The 23,809-nt window shown below is 43.1% G+C and overlaps 1 protein-coding gene across 2 annotated transcripts in view; it reads left to right on the forward strand.

Moving 5' to 3' along the window:
• The window catches only part of Peli2 (pellino E3 ubiquitin protein ligase family member 2), a 133,672-nt gene extending 111,487 nt beyond the window's left edge, over positions 1-22,185 (forward strand). For both annotated transcript variants that reach the window (XM_031362521.1, XM_031362523.1), the window contains 4 exons: positions 2,846-2,947; positions 11,897-12,091; positions 13,736-13,924; positions 17,293-22,185. In XM_031362521.1, the coding sequence (XP_031218381.1) occupies positions 2,846-2,947; positions 11,897-12,091; positions 13,736-13,924; positions 17,293-17,859 (1,053 nt within the window). In that variant the 3' untranslated portion in view covers positions 17,860-22,185. The remainder of the gene's footprint in view (positions 1-2,845; positions 2,948-11,896; positions 12,092-13,735; positions 13,925-17,292) is intronic.
• The last annotated feature ends 1,624 nt before the right edge of the window (positions 22,186-23,809 follow it).

Below are 23,809 nucleotides of genomic sequence, written 5' to 3' on the forward strand. Positions count from 1 at the left end.
CGTAAGCCACCTCGGTAGAGCTAACCCTAGTGATCCTTCCCAGGCGTGCTCAGAGGCCGGTCACCTAGGTGACTCTGTCAAGTTGTCAGTATTATCCGTCACAGTGAGACCTTGGCTTGCTCTGTGCTTTGTGCTTAATTCCATGGATGCAGAGTAAGTAGAAATGGTAGAATCCTTAGAGACAGATTCTGAGCCAGCGCAGGAACTAGCTTTTCTGCTGTAGCCACTGCCGTTCCTGTCTTCTGGAGCATCAGAATGAAGTCGTCGCTTATAACTGGTACCACCAACCAAATCCAGCTTCCTTATAGTTAAGAGTGATCCCCAAATTAGAAACAGATACTTAGGCATTTTTAGCCTCTGGCCTCTATGCTAGCTGATTGGCTGTGTCTGTCCCAGGTACTGTCCAGTACCATGCATACAGTAAGGGCTTATAAAAATAGCTCGCTAAGCTGATGTCGATGGGAACAGGAGTGGCCAAGTGCCAGGTTCAAAACCTTTGCTGCTATCAAATAGGCTTATCACTTTGATTTACTAGGAAATACTGTTGCTGTTGATTAAACACATTCCGACTTTCTTATCATAGCCATGACTTAGACACTTATCTGAAATATATGGTTCTTTGGAAAGTGGAATACCTTGAAAAGTGTGTGCACATGTACCATGAATTGAGAATTACTTCAGAAATAGTACTCATGCATATTTTATACGTAAATTGAGAAGGATGGCAGAAACCTCATCTTCCCTGGAGCAGTTTGAACCAGACTGATGGAGGATTTATTGCCTAATTACACTTGTCATCCTGACATAAAAGTCATTAGTTCTAGAAAAACGTGTTTGTCATACCAGGATGATCTCTAATTAATACAGTCAATATCGAACATGTATTTAAAGCCAGAGAGAATAGTCCTCTCCCGCACATGTGGTCGACTCCAAGGAGCTGATGGTGAACCTGTTTGGTTCCAAGCATAGCTTGAAGTGTGAGGAGAGGAAGCACCAGGCTGCTCAGGCTCTGCTGTACTTCAGAGCGGCTGGCACTGACTGCCTTTGTCAGTGAATTAAGGTCACAGAAGCATCGGAAAGGGATGCCATTTAAATTGATGAATATCTGGACTAGGATTCAAGCCAGATCCAGTGTGATGTTTTCCTCAGTGTTAAATTGAACTAACCAAGTTGACCTTAGTAGTGCCCACACATGGCCATGTCCTCTTTTCTTGAAGTGCATGTAAAGTTGGAGCCAAGAAGAGTAAACCAAGTACTCTTTTGGAGTGAGCAATTTGAATGTGAGTAGCTTCAGACACAGGCTGGGTCTTCAGTGAGCTTTACAGTGAGGCTACATTACCATGGGCAGTGCTGTCTCACATGTCGTGGGATGTCACCAGCTGATGGAACTGCTGCTCTTCCGTGTCACTGTGTACTTAAGACTCTGCCGTACCTGTGCTGCTCTGCCCAGCATCACAGAGTCCTCTGTTGCTTCAGGGAGTCTCACAGTCAAGCAAACTCATCCAATGGCTTGTTAGTGGGCATGTTCCTACCAAACACACACAGGTCAAAAGTTGTTTTAGACCAAAAATGATGCAATTCATCTGCCTCATTCACACTTACCCAACTGTCTCACTGTTGTTTCCTGTAATGCCAATCTAGGTGCCTCTACCAATGTACACTTCACCCTGGGATGCTTATGTTTAATAGCGGTACCACCGTCAGAGGCCACAGAGAGCTTGGAGACCCAAGGCAGTGCTCTCAGAGCAGGGCTGAGAACACTGGAGTCAGATGGGTCCTTCAGCGTGTGGCCATAGCAAGTATCTTACTCTCAGAAGGCTTTGTGTTCTTCAGATAGTGCCTTCCTTCAATAAATGTTTAATAGGGAAGCTTATTAAAGTTTTATTTATTATGCTTAATAAAAAGGTAGAAATGAAGATAAGTTAAAGTACTAGAGAAAATGTAATTGAAATAGTTCAGAGTATCATTTAAATCAATTACCTTATTAATTTGGAAATATTAAAAGCATTTGACTACAACTTAAGACATGTTCAAACATCATTATAGAAAAAATATGAGCAATATCTTCTCTTAGTATTCCTAGATTACTTGAAAAAGAGGATTGGCTTATTTAAAAAAAAAAAAAACTGAAAACAGGGAAAACTACAAATAAGTTGTCCATATTTTAGAGCTAGGTCTTGCTCTTGTTTTGTTGCCCAGACTGACCTCAAGCTCCCAACCCTCCTGACTCTACCTTTCAAGCACTGGAATTTCTGTAGTGCACCACCAAATCCTGTTGTCTTATTTTTATAAAATGTGTGAGCGCAGCAATTGTTTATACAAGACGTGACTGAGAGGCAGAATCCAGTGTAGACATGACTGGGTTGGAACATGTTGTCACTTAGGCATCCTTGCAGGATATTAATAGTGTTTTCAGTGACTTTTTTTAAAACTGTGCTTATAATCTCTATAACATAGATGAAGCAGTGTGACAGATTGTTACAAATTTACCCATTGTGTGAAAGAAATTTTTAAAACTTAAAGAAATCACCATCGTTGGTCTAAAAGTTCTGTCACTTTAGTTCGGGAATAGGGAGGGTGTATATATTTTTTTGACAATATAATTAAATCAAGTGTCGCAAATAAACTAACTGATTTTTTTTTTTTTGCACTTGTGTAGAGTATATCGCAAAGCTTTCTGAAATTAAGCCTTTTTAGGACAGAGCATGGGGACAGGTTCTGACCACTGGCACGGTGCTGGCTTGTGGCTTTTCCTGGTGGAGAAGTGACTGAACTGTAACAGAAGTGAGGCCAGTTGCTAAGATGAGATTTAAATAAGTTTTTCTTTTCTCTCCTCTCCAATTAGGCCATCAGCTGCAAAGGGCAGCACAGCATATCCTACACTTTGTCACGGAACCAGACTGTAGTGGTGGAGTACACACACGATAAAGACACGGACATGTTTCAGGTAACAAGTCTTTTTGATGGAAACCATACCGTTTCTGTTTCCTTGTGTATTTTGACGTTTAACCAGAACATCTGCCACAGCGCCTTCAGTCATGCCCAGGGGAAAAGAGATGAGGATAATGTAAAAATTACTCCTGTTCTAAAGAGGGAAAGGAAATTATAAGGCTATATCTTGAGGTTTTTGATTGTTTGCTTGTTTATTTTTGAGATTGTATTTTAATTACAGCATTTCTCCCTCCCACATACCCATCCATGCTCGCCTTCAAAATCATGGCCTTGTTACTTTTTTCATCAATTTTAATGTAATAAAAATAGATATTAACAATAAACACAAAAAAAATGTAAAGGCAGCCACTTTTAAAACAAACATAGTGGAAGAGCTTTTTAAATGGCACAAATCAAGGAAGACATAAAAATATTGGAATCTTCCAGAAGTAATTGGAACAGTGTATGGAGAAACTCATGTGGCGCAGTCAGTACCTTACGTACAGTCTTCTAGAAAACGTGAAGTGTAAGTGCTTTTGAAATTAAATTTTAAGAAGGTAAAGACTGATAGTCAAATTACTAAATGCTGACCTCAAAAAGCTCTTTGACTTTAAGAAAGTTATAGGATGAATATAGGAAGAGTTAATGGCCTGTTACAGAGTGTAGAAGAAAGCCAGACAGAAGCAGAAGGAAAGAAAGAGAAGAACTCCAATGAAGCTGAAAAGAAAGGGCTTAGAAAACGCGTTGGAGATTCAATAGTTAACCAGCAGAAAGCTTTAACTTAGACTCAGACACGAAGGCAGAGGGGAGCTCAGAAGTGAGACCTGCACTTCTGCATGGGGAGGGAAGTGTGGACGGAGCAAGCACGGGATGAAGAAAGGAAGGCCGTACAGCTGAGCCGAGATGATTTCCCGTGTTAGGGTGGGAAGGTGGCTTAGCAGACGGAGCAGCAGACTTTGTTTTTCACAGTACAGCTTCCTTATGAGTGTCAGCTAAAGTCGGGGCTCGGGACAGCAAATCCGGATGCCAGAGATTGATCCCCATCCTGCATCAACCCTTTCCCCAGATTTTACAAAAGAGTAAGAGCAAAACAGGGACAGTTGTCAGAAAGAACTGTAAGTAGCCAGTAGCTATATTAAATCACTAGATACAGGTGGGCTCGCGGCAGAGGACTCCTTACTGTCGCTAACTGGAAGTGCAGCGCCGAGCACCCTGTGAGCTAACTGGAAGTGCAGCACCGAGCACCCTGTGAGCTAATTGGAAGTGCAGCACTGAGCACCCTGTGAGCTAATTGGAAGTGCAGCACTGAGCACCCTGTGAGGGAGTGGCTTCTGGACAGCGCTGAGTCGGAGCAGTGTCTGAATGTCACGGCAGCACCGGTGACATAAACCATCAGATCCGCTGGCCCAGCCACTCTTCCACTAGCTTATGCATAAATGATGAGGGGATATGAAACATGACTTAACCACAAAGCTACTGGGTTCACAGTTAGGTTTCCTAATGAAAAACTGAAGGTAAGTACAAACTTCACGGTGGGTCAAGTGGGTAGACCAGAAAGCTCCATGACACACGTGGGCTTCAGCATCTCTGACTAATGAAGAACCAGCCTCTGTCAGAAATGTCTCCTTTCTCTAAGCTGTCCGCAAATTTTTGGGGAAATACTTGTCTTTTTAAGCTATCTGATTAAAAGTTAAGATCAAAATTACTGTCAACAGCTGTCCAAGGAAGACAACTGCCTCACAAGCTAACACTATAAAACTCCAAATGATTAAGTGGTCAGACTTACTTTAAATTAAGTGATTGCTATAGAAATTACTAAGGTTAAAACTTCCTAGTCCTGAAACGTCCCCACAAAAACGTAAAATAAGTTGTGAATAAGTTTTGTATTTTAGGTAAGTTTCTTTATAGCCAGAATATAATAAAGTAAAAGCAAAAGGCAAGTGACAAATGGGAGAAATATTTACAACTCATGTCACAAGTAGTTGAGGTCCTAAAAAATAAGATATTCCTAAAAAATGACTAAGAAAAATGATACAGTCGAGTTGACAGAACCTCAAAGAATATAACGACTGTTCATTTTTAGAGGACATTAAATAGTTTTTTTTTTTTTTTTTGGTTTTTTTTTTTGAGACAGGGGTTTCTCTGTATAGCCCTGGCTGTCCTGGAACTCACTCTATAGACCAGGCTGGCCTAGAACTCAGAAATTCACCTGCCTCTGCCTCCCAAGTGCTAGGATTAAAGGTGTGCACCACCACCACCTGGCTAAACAGCTTTTTAAAATAAGAAAATGCACTGTACTTTACCTATAAAAAAAAAGAAAAAGAAAAGGATATGTGATGTTAATTAGTGGAGGAACATTACTTTTCTCTTGCTCGATTAGAAAAGGAATCCAAAGACTTTTGTCAAAAACATGGGAGAGATAGATAAATTTCCTATGCATTATAAACCGATGTAACCTCTGTGAGCAGAGATTTGGAAATGGCTGGGAAAAAACTGAACTGTTCACACACTTGGACTCAACTCTGATCTTCCCAAGTGAAAGGTTTTTTCTCCCCACAGACTTATCCCAGGGCCATCCTTTCCTTTGTGCAACATGACAGTGTACAAAGCTCTTGCTCAAAGCATAGCTTAAGAAATAACCCTTTGAGGACCATGGCAGAGGTTTGGGTCCAGCAGTACAGTGGAGCCCTGGAAGGCCATCGTGCCAAACAAGGAAAAGCTCTGAATACAGACTCAGAGCTCAAAACAGACTGGTGGAGCGAATATCAAGGCCACTGTATATAGCGAGTCCTACTCTTAGTATTAGATTTAGTTAGGATTGCTTACTGTGAAGTGTCAAACAATTAAGTCATGGTATTAAATACAGGCAATAATACTAACTTACATTAATATTAAGTATTGTATTGTTAAAATGGTGTTACTGAATGACTGAAACAATTCTTAAGTACACTAAAACTCTAAACAGGTAAATAAAACATTGTTTAGGCAACCAGCTTTGTGAAGGGAGAAGTAAGAGGTGGTGTGCAGATTTGGAGACCACGTGAAGCTAAGCAGTTCTAGACAGCTGCACACTAAATAACAGACATAACCATAAATACAGGCTTAGTTGTTCAAATGCCAGTTCAAACTCAGAAGCAAGGTCTGTTATTTATGTACAGAGTATTAACAGCAGCTCCGCTCTCTGCGCCATTCCATGTGACACCTAAATGGCTCTTGTTATGCCAAGGACAGGCACATACTTCCTGTCAGCATTGTTATGGAACTTTATAATGATGTTTAATGCTTGGGGAAAGTGCACATTTTCAGTTGTAAAGCCTTTATACCTCAAGTGGGTTGGAAGCTTTCTCAGCCATGACTAAGGGGGTCGTGACTGTTTGACAGTTGCCACTGTTAACTTTCCCAACCTAAATCAACAGCTTGCTGTCTGTCCCCAGAGAAGTGGTCAGCCAGGGGCCACATTCACATATAAGATGGAGCACAGGAGAATCTTGAGTAATTCTCTACAGCCACGTAGCATCCTTTGATGAAGAGTATGGTCTTCTTCATGCCCTTTCCTCCTCAGAACGAATTACAGATGCAGTTTTGGATTTTTTTTTTTTTCAGCTAACTTCTGAGTGCTTCATTTTGTCACAGTAGTAAAAAGATTCAAGATCTAATAAAATCGATAGTTTTTCACCTGTAAATATGTAGCAAATGCTGGGGGCATGGTGTGGACTCACCTTCAAGTACCACAGTGCTTGTCATTAGTACTTGACCCTCCTCTCCACAGAGGTCATCACAGTGGGATGGAAGTGGCATCTTGACATCCTTATTTTATTACGGAAGAAATTTGGACTTTTAGACTGAAACTCCTTGGCAGGGCATATCCTTGAGAGCCCTCTGGAGACCAGGGTCCATGCTTGTACAAAAGGCTGACTTGTAGGGTTAGGAGATGGGCTGGTTGGTAAAGGGCCGACTATGTAAGCATGTGGACCTGAGTTTGATTCCCCAGCACCCACAGAAAAGCCAAGTTTGTTAGAGAACTATAGCCCTAGCTTTGAGGGGCCAGAAATGGGCAGATCCAAGAGCTCCCTGACCAGCTAGTCTTGCCAAGTTGGCTCCTAGAAGAGAAAACAACTCAGGCAAGTTGTCCTCTGACCTCCACACAATGCCTTACATGCACGCCCCTCACTTATCACTCCTCTGCTCTACATACACACACACACATGTACATGCACGTACACACATACATGCATGCACTCATGCTTGTGCACGCATACAGACACACACACAAAGACATGCGCTCACTTGCAAGCGCACACAAGCACACATGCACACACTCCCAGAGAAAACCAAGGGTAAATAATGGTGAAAGTCACAGGGAAAGACATGACATTGACATCTGGCCTTTTTGTGTGCACACACACACAAACATGGATTTATACGACCTCTTTGCATACATAGACAGAAAAAGGAAAAATACTGTTTTTTTTTTTAATAGCCTCTAAATTTTGAACCTGAAAACTCTAGATTTTTTGAAGGGAAAAGCAACTTAAACTGAGGTCAGAGATGAGAGTGGCAGAAGTAAGCCTGAGTCTTTGTTTTCCACACAGCATCAATGCTGCCTCCTTACAGAGAGAGGCAAGACAAACAAGCCTGCAAGTTTCTTAAGAAAACACTGGTGGGTTTTCCTGAAATAATTGGTTTTTATGTTTTAATGTGTCTCTCTGTATGAGAGTCTATGCCATCTGTACGCAGGTGGCTGCAGAGGCCAGGAGAGGGCTTAGATCAGGAACTGGAGTTACAGAAGGTTGTAAGCTGTCTTACGGGATGCCAGGAACCAAATTTAAGTCCCCTGGAAGGACAATGGGTGTTCTAAACTGCTATTTCTCCAGCCCTCTAATATCTACCACTTACTGAGTACTGACCAGAGTCACGTTAGGAGTTCTGGTTTTGGTTTGGTTTGTTTGTGTGAACAGGGTCTCTCTATGTACACCAGGCAGGACACGAACTCACAGAGATCCACCTCTGTCTGCCTTCTACATGCTGGGATAAAGGCAGGCAGCACCAGGCCCAGCTTTCCCTCCTTTTAACAAGCATGCATGTTCAAAGTCCACCACTGGTAAACAGTACAGCAGCATTCGCTACAGGATGCTTGGTGGCAGGAGAAAGTTCCAAGAGCAGCCATGGAAACTTTTATAGCAGTTGAGCATGGCTGAGATGGTCTAAGCTAAGGGTCATTTTTCTAATATTCATTTTTATTGTACTTCTTAAAAGGTGATCAGTGACAGGCTAGAATCTTTAACAGAAATCAGAACAGATCTGTGCCTTTGAGCGCAGCTTAAGGAGCTCCAGAGTGTATTTGATGAGTGCGTGATCTGAAACGAAGGATTGTGTAAAGATTAAGGGGAGACAATCAGCAGAGCCATGGGAAGGACTCCCTTGGCATCCAAGGCACCTCTGAGAGAGGGCTCCTAGAGAGAAACAGCCATGATTCTTCTGTGTCAGAGGGGAGGGGAGAGTGAGAAAATAAATGTATAGAGTGAGGGAGAGGAGAAATGAGAGCGGTCTCTGTGCCACTTCAGCCCTGTCTTCTTGGGCCCCTTCAACAAATACAATTTGATTATATATAAAACTTCAAGTGTGGCAAGTGAAGCTCTCACTACAGCCATTCTCCAAGTGTCTGCCAGCATTCTATGAATAGCAGATGAATTCAGAGGCATCTTGGCTTGGGTACCACTCAACTGTCAGATGAAATTTAGAGGCTTCTCAGCTTGTCTACACAACTGCCTGTAAGAGAAGAGGGAACTGATCCAACAGAAGAAAAGACGGACGACAGGTTTCCCACACCAACAGGGCTTTCAGTAAGAAAGTGGCTGAAATTTCTTTGCTGGCAAAAGCAATATGAGGCTTGTGTCTTAAAGGAGAAAATCATACTAGTACCCCAGAGATAAGGCGCAGTCGGAAGTGAGGCGATAAATCATAATCTGGGCAGCCAGATAAGAGCGGGGCCTTAAAATAACTGATCCTAGCAGAATGTTTCGGTTGAAATAGAATTTTGGGTCTTTGAAGTCAGTTTTAGTTGAATCATGAGACATGAATTTAGTGACTTAGGGGAAAGTCACAATGCTGCACTCCTGGAGGAAAACAATGGCTGTGGACATGAAAGGGTGGGACTGAGAAGTGGGCCTCAATCACACATCCCTTGCCTATCCATCTAAGAGCAGTCTGTGGCATTTTAGAAGTGCAGTGGCTTACAAATGAGTATATAAAGTCTCACCTCTCCGGGACTGATGGACATTAGGACCCAGAGTGGGTGAAATCCCACCTCTCTTCTCTAAGACTGATGGACATTAGGACCCAGGCTTCAGGCTTGGTGATGTGGCCAGGAAAAGTATAGGGCTTCTCACATTTATTTCTCCCCTAAACATCTTTTAGATTAAAGTTCAGGGTGAGGTGTGATACTGAGTTTGAAGAAACCATATTTGCTCCTTTTTATATTTCTATGTTAAATATTTGAAGTATTTGTTAACCTTTCTTTAAAAAAAAAAACTTAGAAAAAGAAGAAAAGAAATGTAGAGCTTGCCTCCACAAGACCTACACAAGGTCACACTAGTCAGTCATTCTGCATGGATGTGGGAGGGACTCACTGGGCACCCACCCTCACTGAGGAGCACTGACAGCTGCTGGCTGCTGGGGAAGGAAGGGCCGGTTTTCTTTGAGGTTGATGACCCTGGTCGGTGGACTGTGCCTTACACCAATGTACATGCAGGCGTCCGCAGTTGGACTCTAGTATAAGGAAAAAATATGACAGGAAGTTGGGATTTGGGGCTAGGATATAGAGAGGAAAGAGGGGCTGGTGTGGTGATAGGGAGTGGATATAATCAAAATACATTGTAGATGTACATAAAATTCTAAAATAACAAATGTGAAATACTGTATTTTTAAAAGAAAAGGATCTATGCTTTCATTCTGTGCTTTTGTATGTTTTTTTTGAACTGTGCATGTATATAACTATAAAACTTATTTTTAAATTTCTTAGTAAGTAATTTCAAGTTTAACAACAACAAAAAGACTCACAGCTTTGTCCATCAGTAGAGCTAAGTTACACACCTGTGTTGAAAACAAAGCCAGCAGAAGGAAGGTTGCACAACCCTAAAAACATGAATTAGACAATATGATTTTATGGTGTCGCTAATGTAAAATTTGATTAAGCAAGTTGTAAGTTTTCTAAGCAGTACCTATCTGCTCAGGTTGTTGAGTTTCAGTGAAACCAGTAACCTCATTTATGCTGGGCACATGTCATTAGAACAAGGAATTAAGGGCCATTTAAAAGCAAGAGAAAATAGATGTCTGTTGGCTTTACTGGGGTGGTCTATGCATGGGAACATACAGAAGAAATTTACAAAGAAACTTAGTGACACTCCTGGGAAGCATGCAGAGCTTGATGATACAGGATCTCTTCTTCTTACTTTATTCATTTGGATTTTCTTTTTAAAACAAAATTATGTATTTTACATTGCTTATCTTTCAGGCAGAATTCACGATCAGAATAAAAACACCTTGGAAATTGATTTTCATGGCCTTATGTGCATACGTGTCAGGGCCCATGTGTTCCTCCCACTAGTAGCTTCCGAACCAGTCTGTGTTTTCAGGCGAAGACATTAGCAGTGTATTTAGTGAGGAGTTCTTCATCTTCATGTAAATGGTTTTGATTGAAGGCCATGTTTTCAGTGCCTCCAGGCAAGCACACGGGGATCATCAGTACATAAATATTTAAAGTCCCATCCTGAGGATTTTCCAACTCACAAGCAAATGTGTCTTCTAGTTCACAGAGAAAAGCAGAACCTGTGTTAGTGGAATCTACTGAACGGGAAAGGCTGTTAAAACCAAGATTCTTCTGAAATACAATCTCTTGCCAGTTTTGACATCTTACCAAGGAAAGGAAGACACTGTAATATTGGTAGCAACTGTTAGACTTCCCCAGAGAGGCTTCTTTTTAATCCATACATGAAGTACTAAGAATAGCTTTTTAAATTTTTCCTTCACTCATATTCTGAGCTTTGAACTGACTAGGATAAGCTCCTGTCCGCTGTCCTTAGGTTGACTGAGCAATGGCAACCAGCTTTGTCCCTCTGTCTCAGGGCAAGGGCTGTGTTTGCACAGTGCTGTGTATGAGTCACGGACTCTGACTCAGGGAGTCCAGCAAGCAAAGAGCTCCTTTGATTCTTTAAAGGTTTGATTTCCTCCGAAAATAGAAAACAAGAATGATTTGCTATAAAAAAAATTAATAGTTACAAGTGGATCTGAGATAGAAAAACCAACATCACTCTTCAAAAATAGAAAATTGAGCTTTCTCATGATATTTAAAATTGGCAGATTGCAGAAAACAAAATGAATAAGATCAAGGAATCTAGTTGATAGTATTATAGCTGCAGTATTATGTATTTGTATGCACCCAGCTCAGGCTGAGGAGATAGCTCAGTTGGTAAACTGCCTGCCTTTCAAGCATGAGGACCTAAGTTCAAATCCCAGCACCCACAAAAAATACGAAGAGTAGTGGATGTGTGCTAGTAATCTCAGTACCAGGGAAGCAGAAACAGGAGGCTCACTACAGCTGGCTAACCAGCCCACCCAGCCTTCCTGGTGAACAGCAGGCAATGAGAGACTGTCTCAGGAGGTAGACATCATCTTTGAAGGGGACAGCTAAGGCTGTCTTCTGGCCTCTGTATTCATGTTGGTCTGCACATATATGCACAGGACATGTGGGAGCAAGGGGGGCATGTAGAGCTCATTAACTGTTGGTAGGATAAAATGAAACATCTTTTTAAAAAAAGATCTGGTTATTTATAGTAATTTCTCTCTTCAGTAACAAGGCAAGAAAGGGTATGCACTTGATCAAGCAAAGATCATGAAGCTGACATGGTTCTGTGACTGCATCATGGAGCCTGATGTTTTTCATCATGCGAGTGTTTGTTTTCTTCAGGTGGGCAGGTCAACAGAAAGCCCCATCGACTTCGTGGTCACAGACACGGTGTCCGGCGGTCAGAACGATGATGCCCAGATCACACAGAGCACCATCTCTAGGTTTGCCTGCAGGATCGTATGTGACAGGAACGAGCCATACACAGCACGCATATTCGCAGCGGGATTCGATTCTTCCAAGAATATATTTCTCGGAGTAAGCACTGCGACTATATTCTGGTTTGAGGCTCACACCCACTACTGATGGAGTTACTTAATGTGGGGGGAGGCTGCTTTGTATGGAGGCTGCCGTTAGAGGTTTTTAAAATTCTAGTTTACAGGACAGCCTGAGAAGACAGTGGTAAGAACCTGAGGGTAATTTGAAGCCTGGCCACATGGCACTCAGGAGAGAGAAGCAGGAGGGTTATAATGTCAAGGCCAGCCTGTACTGCAGAGAAATGCTGCCTCAGTAAAAAGAAATTCTGTAGATTACTCAGTTATTGTTGTTGTATTTACTTTATCAGTTATATGCAGTAATTACTCCAAAGGAGTATATGTTAGCATTATGTATAACACATTTGTGGTGAATTTGAGAGGTTTATTTCAATGGGAACCATAAGCGCACACATTTAACTCTTCAGAGCTCTAAGGAACTTATCAGTGAACTAACTGTTCCCTGAAAGCTGAGTGTTTGCTGTAGCCCATCCATATGTGGTATGTCGTAACAAAGACCCCAAAAGCTTTAGTGACTATCCTATCTTGATACAAAGACCTCTTGAATCGGAATATTGTTGCAGAGAGTAATTGTCCATGTGACCTAAAGGATGATAAACTATATTGTCCCACATGACAGGAAGTTCCATGGAAGGCCCATCCAGCACAGGTTGATGCAGTGGTCCTGTGACATCTTGGGCCGGGTTCTCTCTGTCTTGTCCAGTGTCTCTGCTGGCACACCAGCCACTTGAGCGTTGAGAGGAGAGGGAAGTCGGCCTCTGAGTGTGCCGCCCTGTCCTGAGCTTTCCAATATCTGTGCCATGGGGCACTAGGAAGTCTGGAACTGCTCTCATGGCTTTGTACTAAGCAGGGCTTTGATCTTCCCTGCCCTGCCTCATGGACAAAACATGAGCTCTGTCACCAGGAAGGAGGGGGAGGTTAAAACAGTGCAGCAGCCTGAGCAGTCTGTCCCATCACTGTCCGCTTTGGGGACAGGCACAGCCGCTTGTGTTCATACACACTAGCTCCTAAATGATTGGCTTAATTTTTTTGTTTTAATTTTGAGCCTTTAATAAAAAGTACTTTCTAGAATATTATGTTTCCGTCTGTATCCAGGTAGTGAGTGCATGTGAAACAGTTGTAGGTGCCTGGGTAAGAGCAGGCAGAAGTGAAGCCCAGGAAAGGAAGTGAAGGCTGGGATTCCAGGCTTGACACGGGAGGGGCATCTGTCAGTGAGGAGGTCAGGTGCCAGGTCTGTCTAAACTCCTGAGGAGAATGTAATGAGTGGCCAGAGGTGAACCTTTCCTCTCCAAACAGCTCTCCTGGTGTCAGACGAGCACATTATCCTCCAGTTATCAGCATTAAATAGAAACCAAAATCTCTCACCTCTCTCCCACCTTTGCCGTGTACTATGTTTTTCGAGACAGGGTTTCTCTGTATTGGCCTGGCTGTCCTGGAACTCACTGTGTAGACCAGGCTGGCCTTGAACTCAGAGAAGCATCTGCTTCTGCCTCCCAAGTGCTGGGATTAAAGGCATGCACCACCACTGCCCGGCTAGCTTTCCCTGTGTTTTAAGGGAGACCCTGGAGTCCTCCTCTTTGAGTGTCACTTTACCTAACCTTTTCTGGTGTATGGTATTGTCCTGCAGGAGAAGGCAGCGAAATGGAAAAACCCTGATGGACACATGGATGGGCTCACCACTAACGGTGTCCTGGTAATGCACCCGCAAGGAGGCTTCACCGAAGAATCCCAGCCTGGAGTCTGGAGAGAGATCTCTGTTTGTGGAGATGTGTACACCTTGCGAGAGACCAGGTCGGCCCAGCAGAGGGGAAAGCTGGTGAGTGGACTCTGCTCTGGAAAATTGGCACAGGTGCTTCATGGTGGCTGTCACTTTCCCACTGATAAAGCTCCGAGCCTTTGTGCAGGGTGGAATGTGCCATTTTCTGATCCAGAAACAATCCCATAAGCTCCAGAGAGTCGGACGGGTGTGGCCGTCCTTACCTCTTAGCTGGCCATTACAGTGTGTAAGTGTATCCTTTCTCGCTCCTGACCGTCTTGAGAAGACAGTGGTTTATTATGTTATTTACCTTTCCCTGTGACACTTTACTAAGTCAGAAAAATGCTGAGCAGTGTGAGGCAGTGAGTGAAATGTTTAAATTAGAAGATCTGGATTTTCTAAAACTAAGAAATAATTAAGCTGGCATTCCCCTACCTCCTGAGTTTCATAGTTAGAAATTGATTCCATTCTTGGTGTTGCTCACCCCGGACAACGGTAGGCTATTCTACTTGGTCCTGTATCGCTATGGTGACCTCTTCTCAGAAGTGTCTCTGCCGAGCTTTGAAACAAGTGTCTCTTTCCCTTTCTGGTTGTCAGTAGTATCCGAGGTTTCTGATCCTGAAGTAGCCATGACACAAGGCCTTAAGGGGCTCCCTTTGTTGCATAGAAGACAGACAGACAGAACACACATTCGATTTTTTCTAGATTATAGAAAAGACATTTACCAAACAGCCATAGATAAAACACACAGTGGTGGGGGAGGTTGAAGGGGGTGAGGGTTGTTCTGTGGGCTGCAGAGATGAAAGTGGCAACCAGATGTTTCCAAAGTGGAGAAAGGAACAGGGTCTGATGGACAGTTTGCTATCCTACACCTGAGGCTCGGTCCTGAGAGTCCTTCTCATTCCCTGTTCCACACCATTCAGGGACAGGAAGGGTCCTTCTTCTCCTTATAGTAAAGGAGCCTTTTCTCAGCATCTCTAATGAGTACACACGAAAAGTGTTTTCTGAGAAAGGTCAGGCAAACTCTGTTTTATCTGAATACTTTTTGAGAAATTATTAATAGGAAAGGGAATATGAAAACAATTTCCTTACGAAAATGTTTCTGGTGATCCGATAATTTTACACAAGACTGCCCTAGCTCATCTGGCTTGTGATTAATCATTACACTGGCGGAGGAAGACAGGGTAGGTGCAGGCACTACATTAGCATTCCTTGCCAAGCGTTCTGCTCATCCACTCTGCTCCACAGCACTCTACAGGAGGCAGAATCCCCTCACCTTATCTGTGAAGACAAGTAGCACATGAAAGTTAAATATTGCCTCAGGTCACAGAGTTAGAAGGTGGCCAGTACTGAGATCCCAGATCTGGTTAGAATTCCACCCAGTACTGCACCACAGAGTGCTGAGCTGGGCACTCACTCTGAGCTGGGCTACATTTCAGAGTTTGCTAGCTGTGTGAATAAAAGCCGGACACTGAGCCAGACACAGACGCCCCTGCCTCTTAATAGTACTTGGGAGGTTCTAGGTCAGATGGGGCTACATCATGAGACCCTGTCTCATAAACCAAGGCATGGGAAGACAGCTCAGTAATGCTCTTACTGAACGTTACTATTTCCCATCCTGGACAAGGACTTGCACTCAATCCCCTGCCCAAAAAAAAAAAAAAAAAAAAAAAAAAGATTAAATAAAGCAAGACCGTCCAGTGAGCATGTCACCAAGTAGGTTCCTTATCCTCTTTGGAAATTGCAATACAAGCTTAGACAACAGTATGTACAGTAGACTTTTGCCAGGGTTGCTAAAAAGAAACAGCTCTAAAAATGGGTGGTGGTGGTGGTAGTGTGTGTGCATATGGAGACGACCGCACAACCTCTGGTATGTTCCCCAGGTACTACCTGCCATTTTTAGATAGGGCTTTGGTCACTAGGCTAAGATGGCTAACCAGTGATTCCCAGAGGGCCTCCTGTCTCTATTGATGACAAGGACACATACTACATGTGGCCTTCTCACATGGGTTCTGAGCTCAGGTTCACCTGCTTGCATTACCAACTGTACTGTCTCCCCAGCCCAGACAGATTTTGAAGTTAGTGTCTCAGATCTAGATAAAATTATGGACATGTTTCTTCCTCAAATCAAGATCTCCAGTGGTCTGTCTGCCACGGATACTCTTCACTGCGTATCTTATACCCAAACTCTGCCTGCAGAGAGGACCTGTGCCAACCACCCTGCACCCCTCCAGTCCATCCACCCTGCAGCTAGATGTGAGCTAGTGAAAGATACACTTGGCACCAAGCCCTCTCCACCCCAGCCATGCAGCCTGAGCCTGTGTGTCATCACCCAGAGTTCCCAAGGGCCCTGTGAGCTCCTTGTCAACTCCATATTTAGGGTCATCACGCCTCTCTAGTGTGCTGGTCTTATCACCCTCCTCCTGGCTCTGAACATCTTTCCCAAATCTCCATTCAGGAGGAATCCTTTCAGAATTTGTCCTAACCTGTCTCCATCAAAGTAACAATGACAAACGGTGTTCACCAAATGCCAGACCTTGGTCCAAGAATCCACTTGTTTTAGTTATTTAACTGTCACAGCCACCTTCTACAGTCTAAAGAAAGGGAGAAGATGGCAGTATGCTCCCTCCAGTAATCACCGCAGGGTCACCTATAAGGGGCCAAGAACCCCCAGAGCCTACTGTCAGCCATTGTGGGTCAGTGGGTCAGAGAGTCAGTGGGCCAGAGCTTCAATGACCTCCCCTGGCTCCAGGCATGCCTGTCCCACTCAGATTCCTGAAGAGCACATTTCTGTTTTGTTAGTCTTGCTCCCCTCGGGGCTTAGCATGCATCTGGCACAAGTAGTATGGGGCTGAGTCCTGCTGACCATGCCTGACTCTGCTGCCTGTCAGCTGTTAATTGTCCGTGCAAGCATGGGGCACACAGCAAAAACATATCCTAGGAAAACAAAGACTTGTTCATGAAGGCTTCTACCTTGAACCTTAGGACAAACGGATGAAAGACAGATTAAGGCCTGTGCAGCTAAGGGTCGCCTGGGATGTGTCAGATGTTCTGCTGGGGCACCAGCTCTGCTAGAGGAGCATGGGTCTTCACTGGCAGGACAGCTTTCATCCCTCATAAGATCTATGGGTATATGACCAGCATAAAAAGGTAAAAGTAAAAGTATAATGTCTATGGGACTCTTAAAGTAAGTGCTGCAGTAACCCCACTTAAATAACTCAGCACCTTGTGCAGAGTTACACCCTGAACATTCATTCACATGCACTGAGGCTGGGGGAGGGTGTTAATTCCCATGCCCTTTTGAGTGGCATGTGTTACTCCTGTGCCTTCTGCTTGTCTACTTACTGAGTGTAGAATGTGGGGGTACCTTTGCCCCTGTAGTGTGTAGAGTTTTTCTTTTAAAGATGTATCTATTAAACCTGTTGTAGGTGGAAAGTGAGACCAACGTCCTACAAGACGGCTCCCTCATTGACCTGTGTGGGGCCACTCTTCTCTGGAGAACCGCAGATGGCCTTTTCCATGCTCCTACTCAGAAGCACATTGAAGCCCTCCGGCAGGAGATCAATGCAGCCCGACCCCAGTGTCCCGTGGGCCTCAACACCCTGGCCTTCCCCAGCATCAACCGGAAGGAAGTGGTAGAAGAGAAGCAGCCCTGGGCATACCTGAGCTGCGGCCACGTGCACGGCTACCACAGCTGGGGTCATCGGAGCGACGCAGAAGCCAATGAGAGGGAGTGTCCCATGTGCAGGACTGTGGGCCCCTACGTCCCTCTCTGGCTGGGCTGCGAGGCAGGATTTTATGTCGATGCAGGACCCCCAACTCACGCTTTCACCCCCTGTGGGCACGTTTGTTCAGAGAAGTCTGCCAAGTACTGGTCGCAGATTCCACTGCCCCACGGAACCCACGCATTTCATGCCGCCTGTCCGTTCTGCGCCACGCAGCTGGTCGGTGAACAGAACTGCATCAAATTGATTTTCCAAGGTCCAGTGGACTGACTCCCTGCCAGCCATCTATACGGCATTAACACGTTACTGTGAAGATTCTGCCACTAACTGTAGATTCTACCTTTTTGTAATGCTGTTTGTTAAGGGGAAGGAGGACTGGGTTGGGGAACGGGGCTGGTGATGAAATGCAGCAGGCCAGGCGCTGACAGATACCACTGTGTTTTGCATGCTCAGAACAGCAGCATCGTCACCAAGGTCTGCCCGATTAAACTTTAATACCTGTGTAATAATTGGATCTCATCTGCCATGCTTTTCATTTTAACTTTAGGTTTTTAACCAGATTGTTTTTTCCCCTTTGTAAACTTGGGTAAGATTTTACAAATGTAGAAGAAATGTACTCAAAAGATGTCTCTTAGGGCACAGCCTGCAGAGCCGTGTGGCACAGGCGCCACACATCTTGTGATGTTCAGTCGCTGGGAATACTTGACAGTGGCTAGAATCTGACCCAATACCTAAGCTCTACCGGCCCTGCCACAAACACTGGTGGACAGGATGCGTAGGCCATGCACTTGTCTTGAAATCTGCAGCTTTTTCTCACTTTTTCTTTTTTTTTTAAAAAACCTTTGGGTGGAAGAGAGTATCCATACACTATTTTATTTTAACTTTGGTGTAATTCACTTACGTACGCATTCATCAGATACTTGGCATGTCAAACAAAGAATTTCCCCATGGCTTTAATCTGCCCTGTTATTTTTGCTAATTATGGGCTGTCTCTGCTCCTCATCTTGCATGTCAAGAAGTGACTGGTTGGTTGACTGATTGATTGATTGATGGTTGAATTCATGAGCTAGGGTAGTGGACATGCACTAAGGGGGCTGTTGCTGCTATTGGCATCAGTGGGCATGTTCTAGGTACTCTAATATCAGCTTTTATCTGTACACCAGAATACTTAAGACCCAAGTGGGATTTAAAATATGCTTTTACTTTTTAAAACCCACTTGTTGACACTTCACAGTATGGTTTCCTCCTCTTCTTAGGAAAGTCAAAATTTTGTAAGCCCAGAAGCAACAAGTGACAATGAGATTGCTATTTCTGTCCCCTACCTTCCTGCCATCTTTCACCTTCCCTTTCAGTTTAAGGAGCCCCATAAAGTTTTGTTTTTTGTTTTGGTATTTGCAAATCAAACTAAAGCTAAATGTGATCATTAGATACCCGGAGCACTGAGCAGCATGTCTGCAGAGATCATTTGAGATTCCTGATTTTGAGAGAACAAGTGAGTGTTTACTGAGGACTAATTAAATCAGAATTTCATGTGACCTGCACTGGCCCTCTCTTTCAGTTTCATCTTGCATTGACTAATGATGCCTGAATGCTTGTTTTTCTGTGTGTAGTATTGGTGGTTCCCAGAATGTCAGCATGGAGAGACACGTGGGGCTTAGCTGCATTCCACCCCATTCCCAGGGAAACAGTCTTCAGTTAAATTAATGTCTGCTCAGGAGGACCATCAACAGATTTGAGCTGCCTGTTTTAGCTTTTGTAAATATAAATAATTTATATGATTATGACATATCCATACTTGAATTGGTTTTTCCATATCTTGCCTATTAGCAGATATTTTGCCTATTTTCAGCAAATTAAACCTATTTGAGTACTTTTTCCTGAAAGCAAAATAATATTATTCTTCTGTAGCGCTGCTGCTTCGTTTGACTCAGTATGCTGGATTTACCTGTCGTTTTAAAAATAGCTTTATTTTCCCGTGGAGACTGTTAATGTATTAAGAGAGATTTTTTTGTTGTTTTAATTATATTTATGATGTGAAAATCCAACAACAGTCTTTTTACTGGTAGTTCCCTGTGTTCTACATAGATTACCTGTAGACAAAAAATAGAGACAGACAGACAGACAGACAGATAGACAGACAGACAACTTTCTCGAGAAACCTATAGGGTGTCATCTGGTGCAGCCAGAATTTCCATCACTGGTTTTCAGAGAAGGATAAAAGATGCACTCATCCTCCCCCGACCCCACCTCCTTATATGGAGATAGATACTTGGAGAATTCTTGATGTCCTGGGATTATCTTCTAAGATAAAGGGTCTTTATACCCAGAAAGATTAAATTTCAACTATCCAAAAAAAAAAAATTTTTTTAAAGGAAGTTCACTCTGATATCAGACTTCTCTGTGTCAAGGACTGTGTCTGGTCGTTCTGTGTCTAGCATACACCTCCAGATAAGGCAAGCCCCACACCGTCAGAGGTCATAACATTGCAAACTCGGCTCAAGTGCAAGCTGAAACTCATAAACCACAGGCTCTTCGGCAGCAGTAGGGCCACCTGGAGCTTTTCCTTGGGTTTCCAGGTGAGCTCCTGTCCCCATAGCCCCTGCCAGAGGAATAAAGAGGTGTCAACCTGCAAAGACAGCCAAGCTGCCATGGACGATTTCTGTTCAGTCACTTTCTGAGGAAAGGTTCTCAAGCTTGAAAACAGTTACGTTTTTGAGAATAAAGAAGTGTAGTTCATCCTAGTCGGATGATACGGTTGAGAAAAGCAAACTTCTCCAAGGTCATCTCTGTGTTCAGGTTTGGCGGTCCTCACATAAAGGATGAATCCCAACCCCCTCCCACTTGTACATAAGGAGATCACCAACCACTTACCCTGGTCTCAGCCCGACCATTTGCCTTTTCAAATAGGTTTCCAGAAGTCAAGCCCTAGTGACATGCCTCCATAGATGATATTTTTTTCAGTTGTGTCATTTTCTTACAAAAAAAAAAAATCAGAGTGAATGGGATATAGCTCTGAGTATTTTTCTAGTGTTTTTTATTAGTAATAATAATAAATGGTGCTGCTGGGTCATGCACACTGCGGCTCTCCACATTTCTCTGATTTCGTTCAGCTTTTGCAAAAAGGGCTACAGTTCACACTGCAGAGTAAGAACTAGGCTTTCTGGGTCCTTCCCCACCCCCCGTACTTCTGTGGCCTGAAATAATTAAAATCATTTAATATAAATAGCATATTTATATCATTCCTCAATAGTTAATTATAGGGTTTGGTACCTTTGTGCCTCAGGGAAGCCACGTGATATAACCGGTTATAGACTTGCAGGGTTAGGGCATAGAGAAAGGAGAAAGCCATTGGAAACAGGACGGACTCCATTAAGGAGACGAGCTAATCTAGGTGCAGAAGAATGCCAGGACCGGCATAAATGTGATTGTAGTAGAATTTGTTTCCCAGTGCTAGTAGGGAAATCGTTTTAAGTTATTACGTATACTGTATTCGGAGAGTCGGGACCTCTCCGTAAAGCAGCAAGGCCCCCTATTTTCCCTTACCAGTCTCTGCAAGCAAGAGCTCAGTATTGATTTCTGGACCCTTCTAAGAGTTTAGGGTATACATGTTCTACTTATGTGTACTAACGGTTGTTCCATGATCTCACTCCTTGCTTTTCTCCTTCAGAGCTGTTCTTTTCTTGAGGTGGGCACAAGAGGTGGGCAGTCATGCCACTCTTGGTCCTGACTTCATGCAGTCTTGCCTCTCATGGTGGGATTTCAGACAGATAAGCCCCGCCCAAGCCCTTGATTTCACCAGATGTGATTCTGTTCCTGAAGCTGTCAGTCTCCTGATCTCAGAGCTCTGCCTTTTGGACTGAGGGTCTGAAGCTCCTGTGGTGAGGAGCAGAGGTCACAGCTCCAGTGGTTGCTTTATAACCCAAGGCCAATGAGGTAACTTCAGAATATCTGTAAAAGACGCTAAGCATTCCTGAAGCAGTAGAAACAGAAGAGTTCTGCCGTTACTTTGTAGTAATGCGCCCTCACAAACGTCTGCCCTCTCTACTCCCCAGTGGGCAGTAAGGGAAAATGAATACATTTTCCAGGTCTGCTTAACTTTCTAAACAAAAATAAACATGCTAAAAAGGATGTTCTGCCTTTTAAGATGAGACCGCAGATGGCTTCTCTCTGTTAAATAATCTAGAAGTCAGGGGCCTGGTCGTATTTACCATGTATAGTGTTATGAGCAGTTAGAATTTATGGCTATATTTGTAAAATCTGTTCTTTTATATTTCATGTCAAATTGAAAACTTTATTTCTTCACTGTTGTACCTGTGGAAATACAAGCCATTTTACAGGAAAAAAAAATCTTTAAAAGCTATTAAACGAATCTCACCATGTTTGTAAGTTGTCTTCAGACTCTTGTTGTCACCAGCTTCACGGGGACATTCGGTAGGACATGGATGCAAATGTAGACTTTATTTGTACATTTCTGGAACTTCCAAACGAATCCCTGACAGACACGATTATTGTTTCCTTATACTCTGCACACCGCATTCTTACATCTGTGTTCTGAGATCTCCCAAATTTTTTATTAAAGAGACTTCATTTTATTAAGGAAACTTCATTGGTGCTTATTTTACTATTTCTTGTGAGATTTTTATCACTGTCAAATAAATCTAATTCATAGGTGAATTTAACTTGTAGAATTAATGGATTTTCTTCATGAGTATTATAATTGTGTCACTACTTTTGTGATAATCTTACTTCCCTTTTAATAGCAAAAGAGTGGTGTTTGAGCCATCAAGCCTTGAACTAGCATGTCTATCATAAAATATTTGCATTTGTGATAATTTTTTCTATTCAAATTGATATTCAAAGGTTATAACTTGTTGAGGGAAATAGAATTTTCATTTAAAAGAATGCAAACAGCCTTTTTATACAACAAGCATATGTTCTGGTTTTTTTTTTAATCAAATTCGAGATGTCATGAATAGTAAAGTGTATTTCTATAGTTCAACAGCTTGTAAGGTATATCCCACTCAGCAAGTGTGCTGAAATTCATTCATTGTGAGTGTGTGGAGTGGGGTGTTTTCAACAAATAGGTCAAGGACCACTGGGTATCTTCATGCAGAAGAATGGAATTAAGACCTATACCTCAGTGGTTATTTTCCCCTAGATACGTAAATGTCCAATAAACGCATAAAATATGCCCAACATCATTAGCCACTGGGGAATGCAATTTAAAACCACACAGTTCTGCCTTGTATCCACTGGAATAACTAAAAGGACCACCACAGAATTTTGACAAGAGGTTGAAATTCAAGTGTCCTCATCCCCTTTCCGGGATAGGAGAACAGTGCTGTTGCTTTGAGACAAGCAGCTTGCAGTTCCTTGGAAAATCCTGCAGGTAGTTACTATGTGGCCTAGCAGTCTGCTCGTAGATACATGCACAAAGAACTGGACACACTTCTGTGGCATGAATGAGTCAATGTCCCCTATACCTTTAGCCTAGGGAGTAAGAGGCTTCCGTATGAACTTGCCATTTGATCTGTCCCCAGATCCCAGACCCCTTTCTCAGCTATGTGCCCTGTCACCATTGGTGTCCCCCTCTCACTTTATTGCCTTCCCCACCTCCTCCCTCAGAGTTGCCCTTAGTCTCCTGGTCCTCTTTCTAGTTTCCTGACCTTCGCCACCATTTTCTCCCACCTGAAGATACATGTTTAATGAAGGCCAGGATCTGTATTCGAGAGAACATGTGCTATTTGTCTGAGCTTGACCCCATCCCACTTAAAACAATTGTTTCGAGTTCCATCCACTTTTGTGCAAATCCCATTTTCCCCTACAACTGAGTACAATTCCATTGTATGCACGTGCAACATTTCCAGTGTCTGTCCATCTGTCCGTGGACATCTACAAATGTCTATGGCTGATTCCGTGCCCTTGCAACTGAGCAGAGCCATGTGGATGTGTCAGTGCTAGCGTGGCATTACTCGTAGTAGGAAAGGGTTGAAAGTTATCCAGATTCCCATCACCTAAGAAAAGGATAAAGTGTATACACATAATTAAAATTTTGCCTGTAAAAATGAAGTGCTGATACATCCTTCAACATAGACGAACTTTGAAAATAATAGAAACCAGACACAAAAGTCCACAGAGGCAAATTAATGGTCACTCATGATTAAGGAAAAGTAAAGAATAGTAATGAATAGGTAGTAGGTTTGGGAGGTAAAAATGTTCT

The sequence above is a fragment of the Mastomys coucha genome, unplaced genomic scaffold (genome assembly GCF_008632895.1).
Source record: "Mastomys coucha isolate ucsf_1 unplaced genomic scaffold, UCSF_Mcou_1 pScaffold9, whole genome shotgun sequence".
Lineage (NCBI taxonomy): Eukaryota > Metazoa > Chordata > Mammalia > Rodentia > Muridae > Mastomys > Mastomys coucha.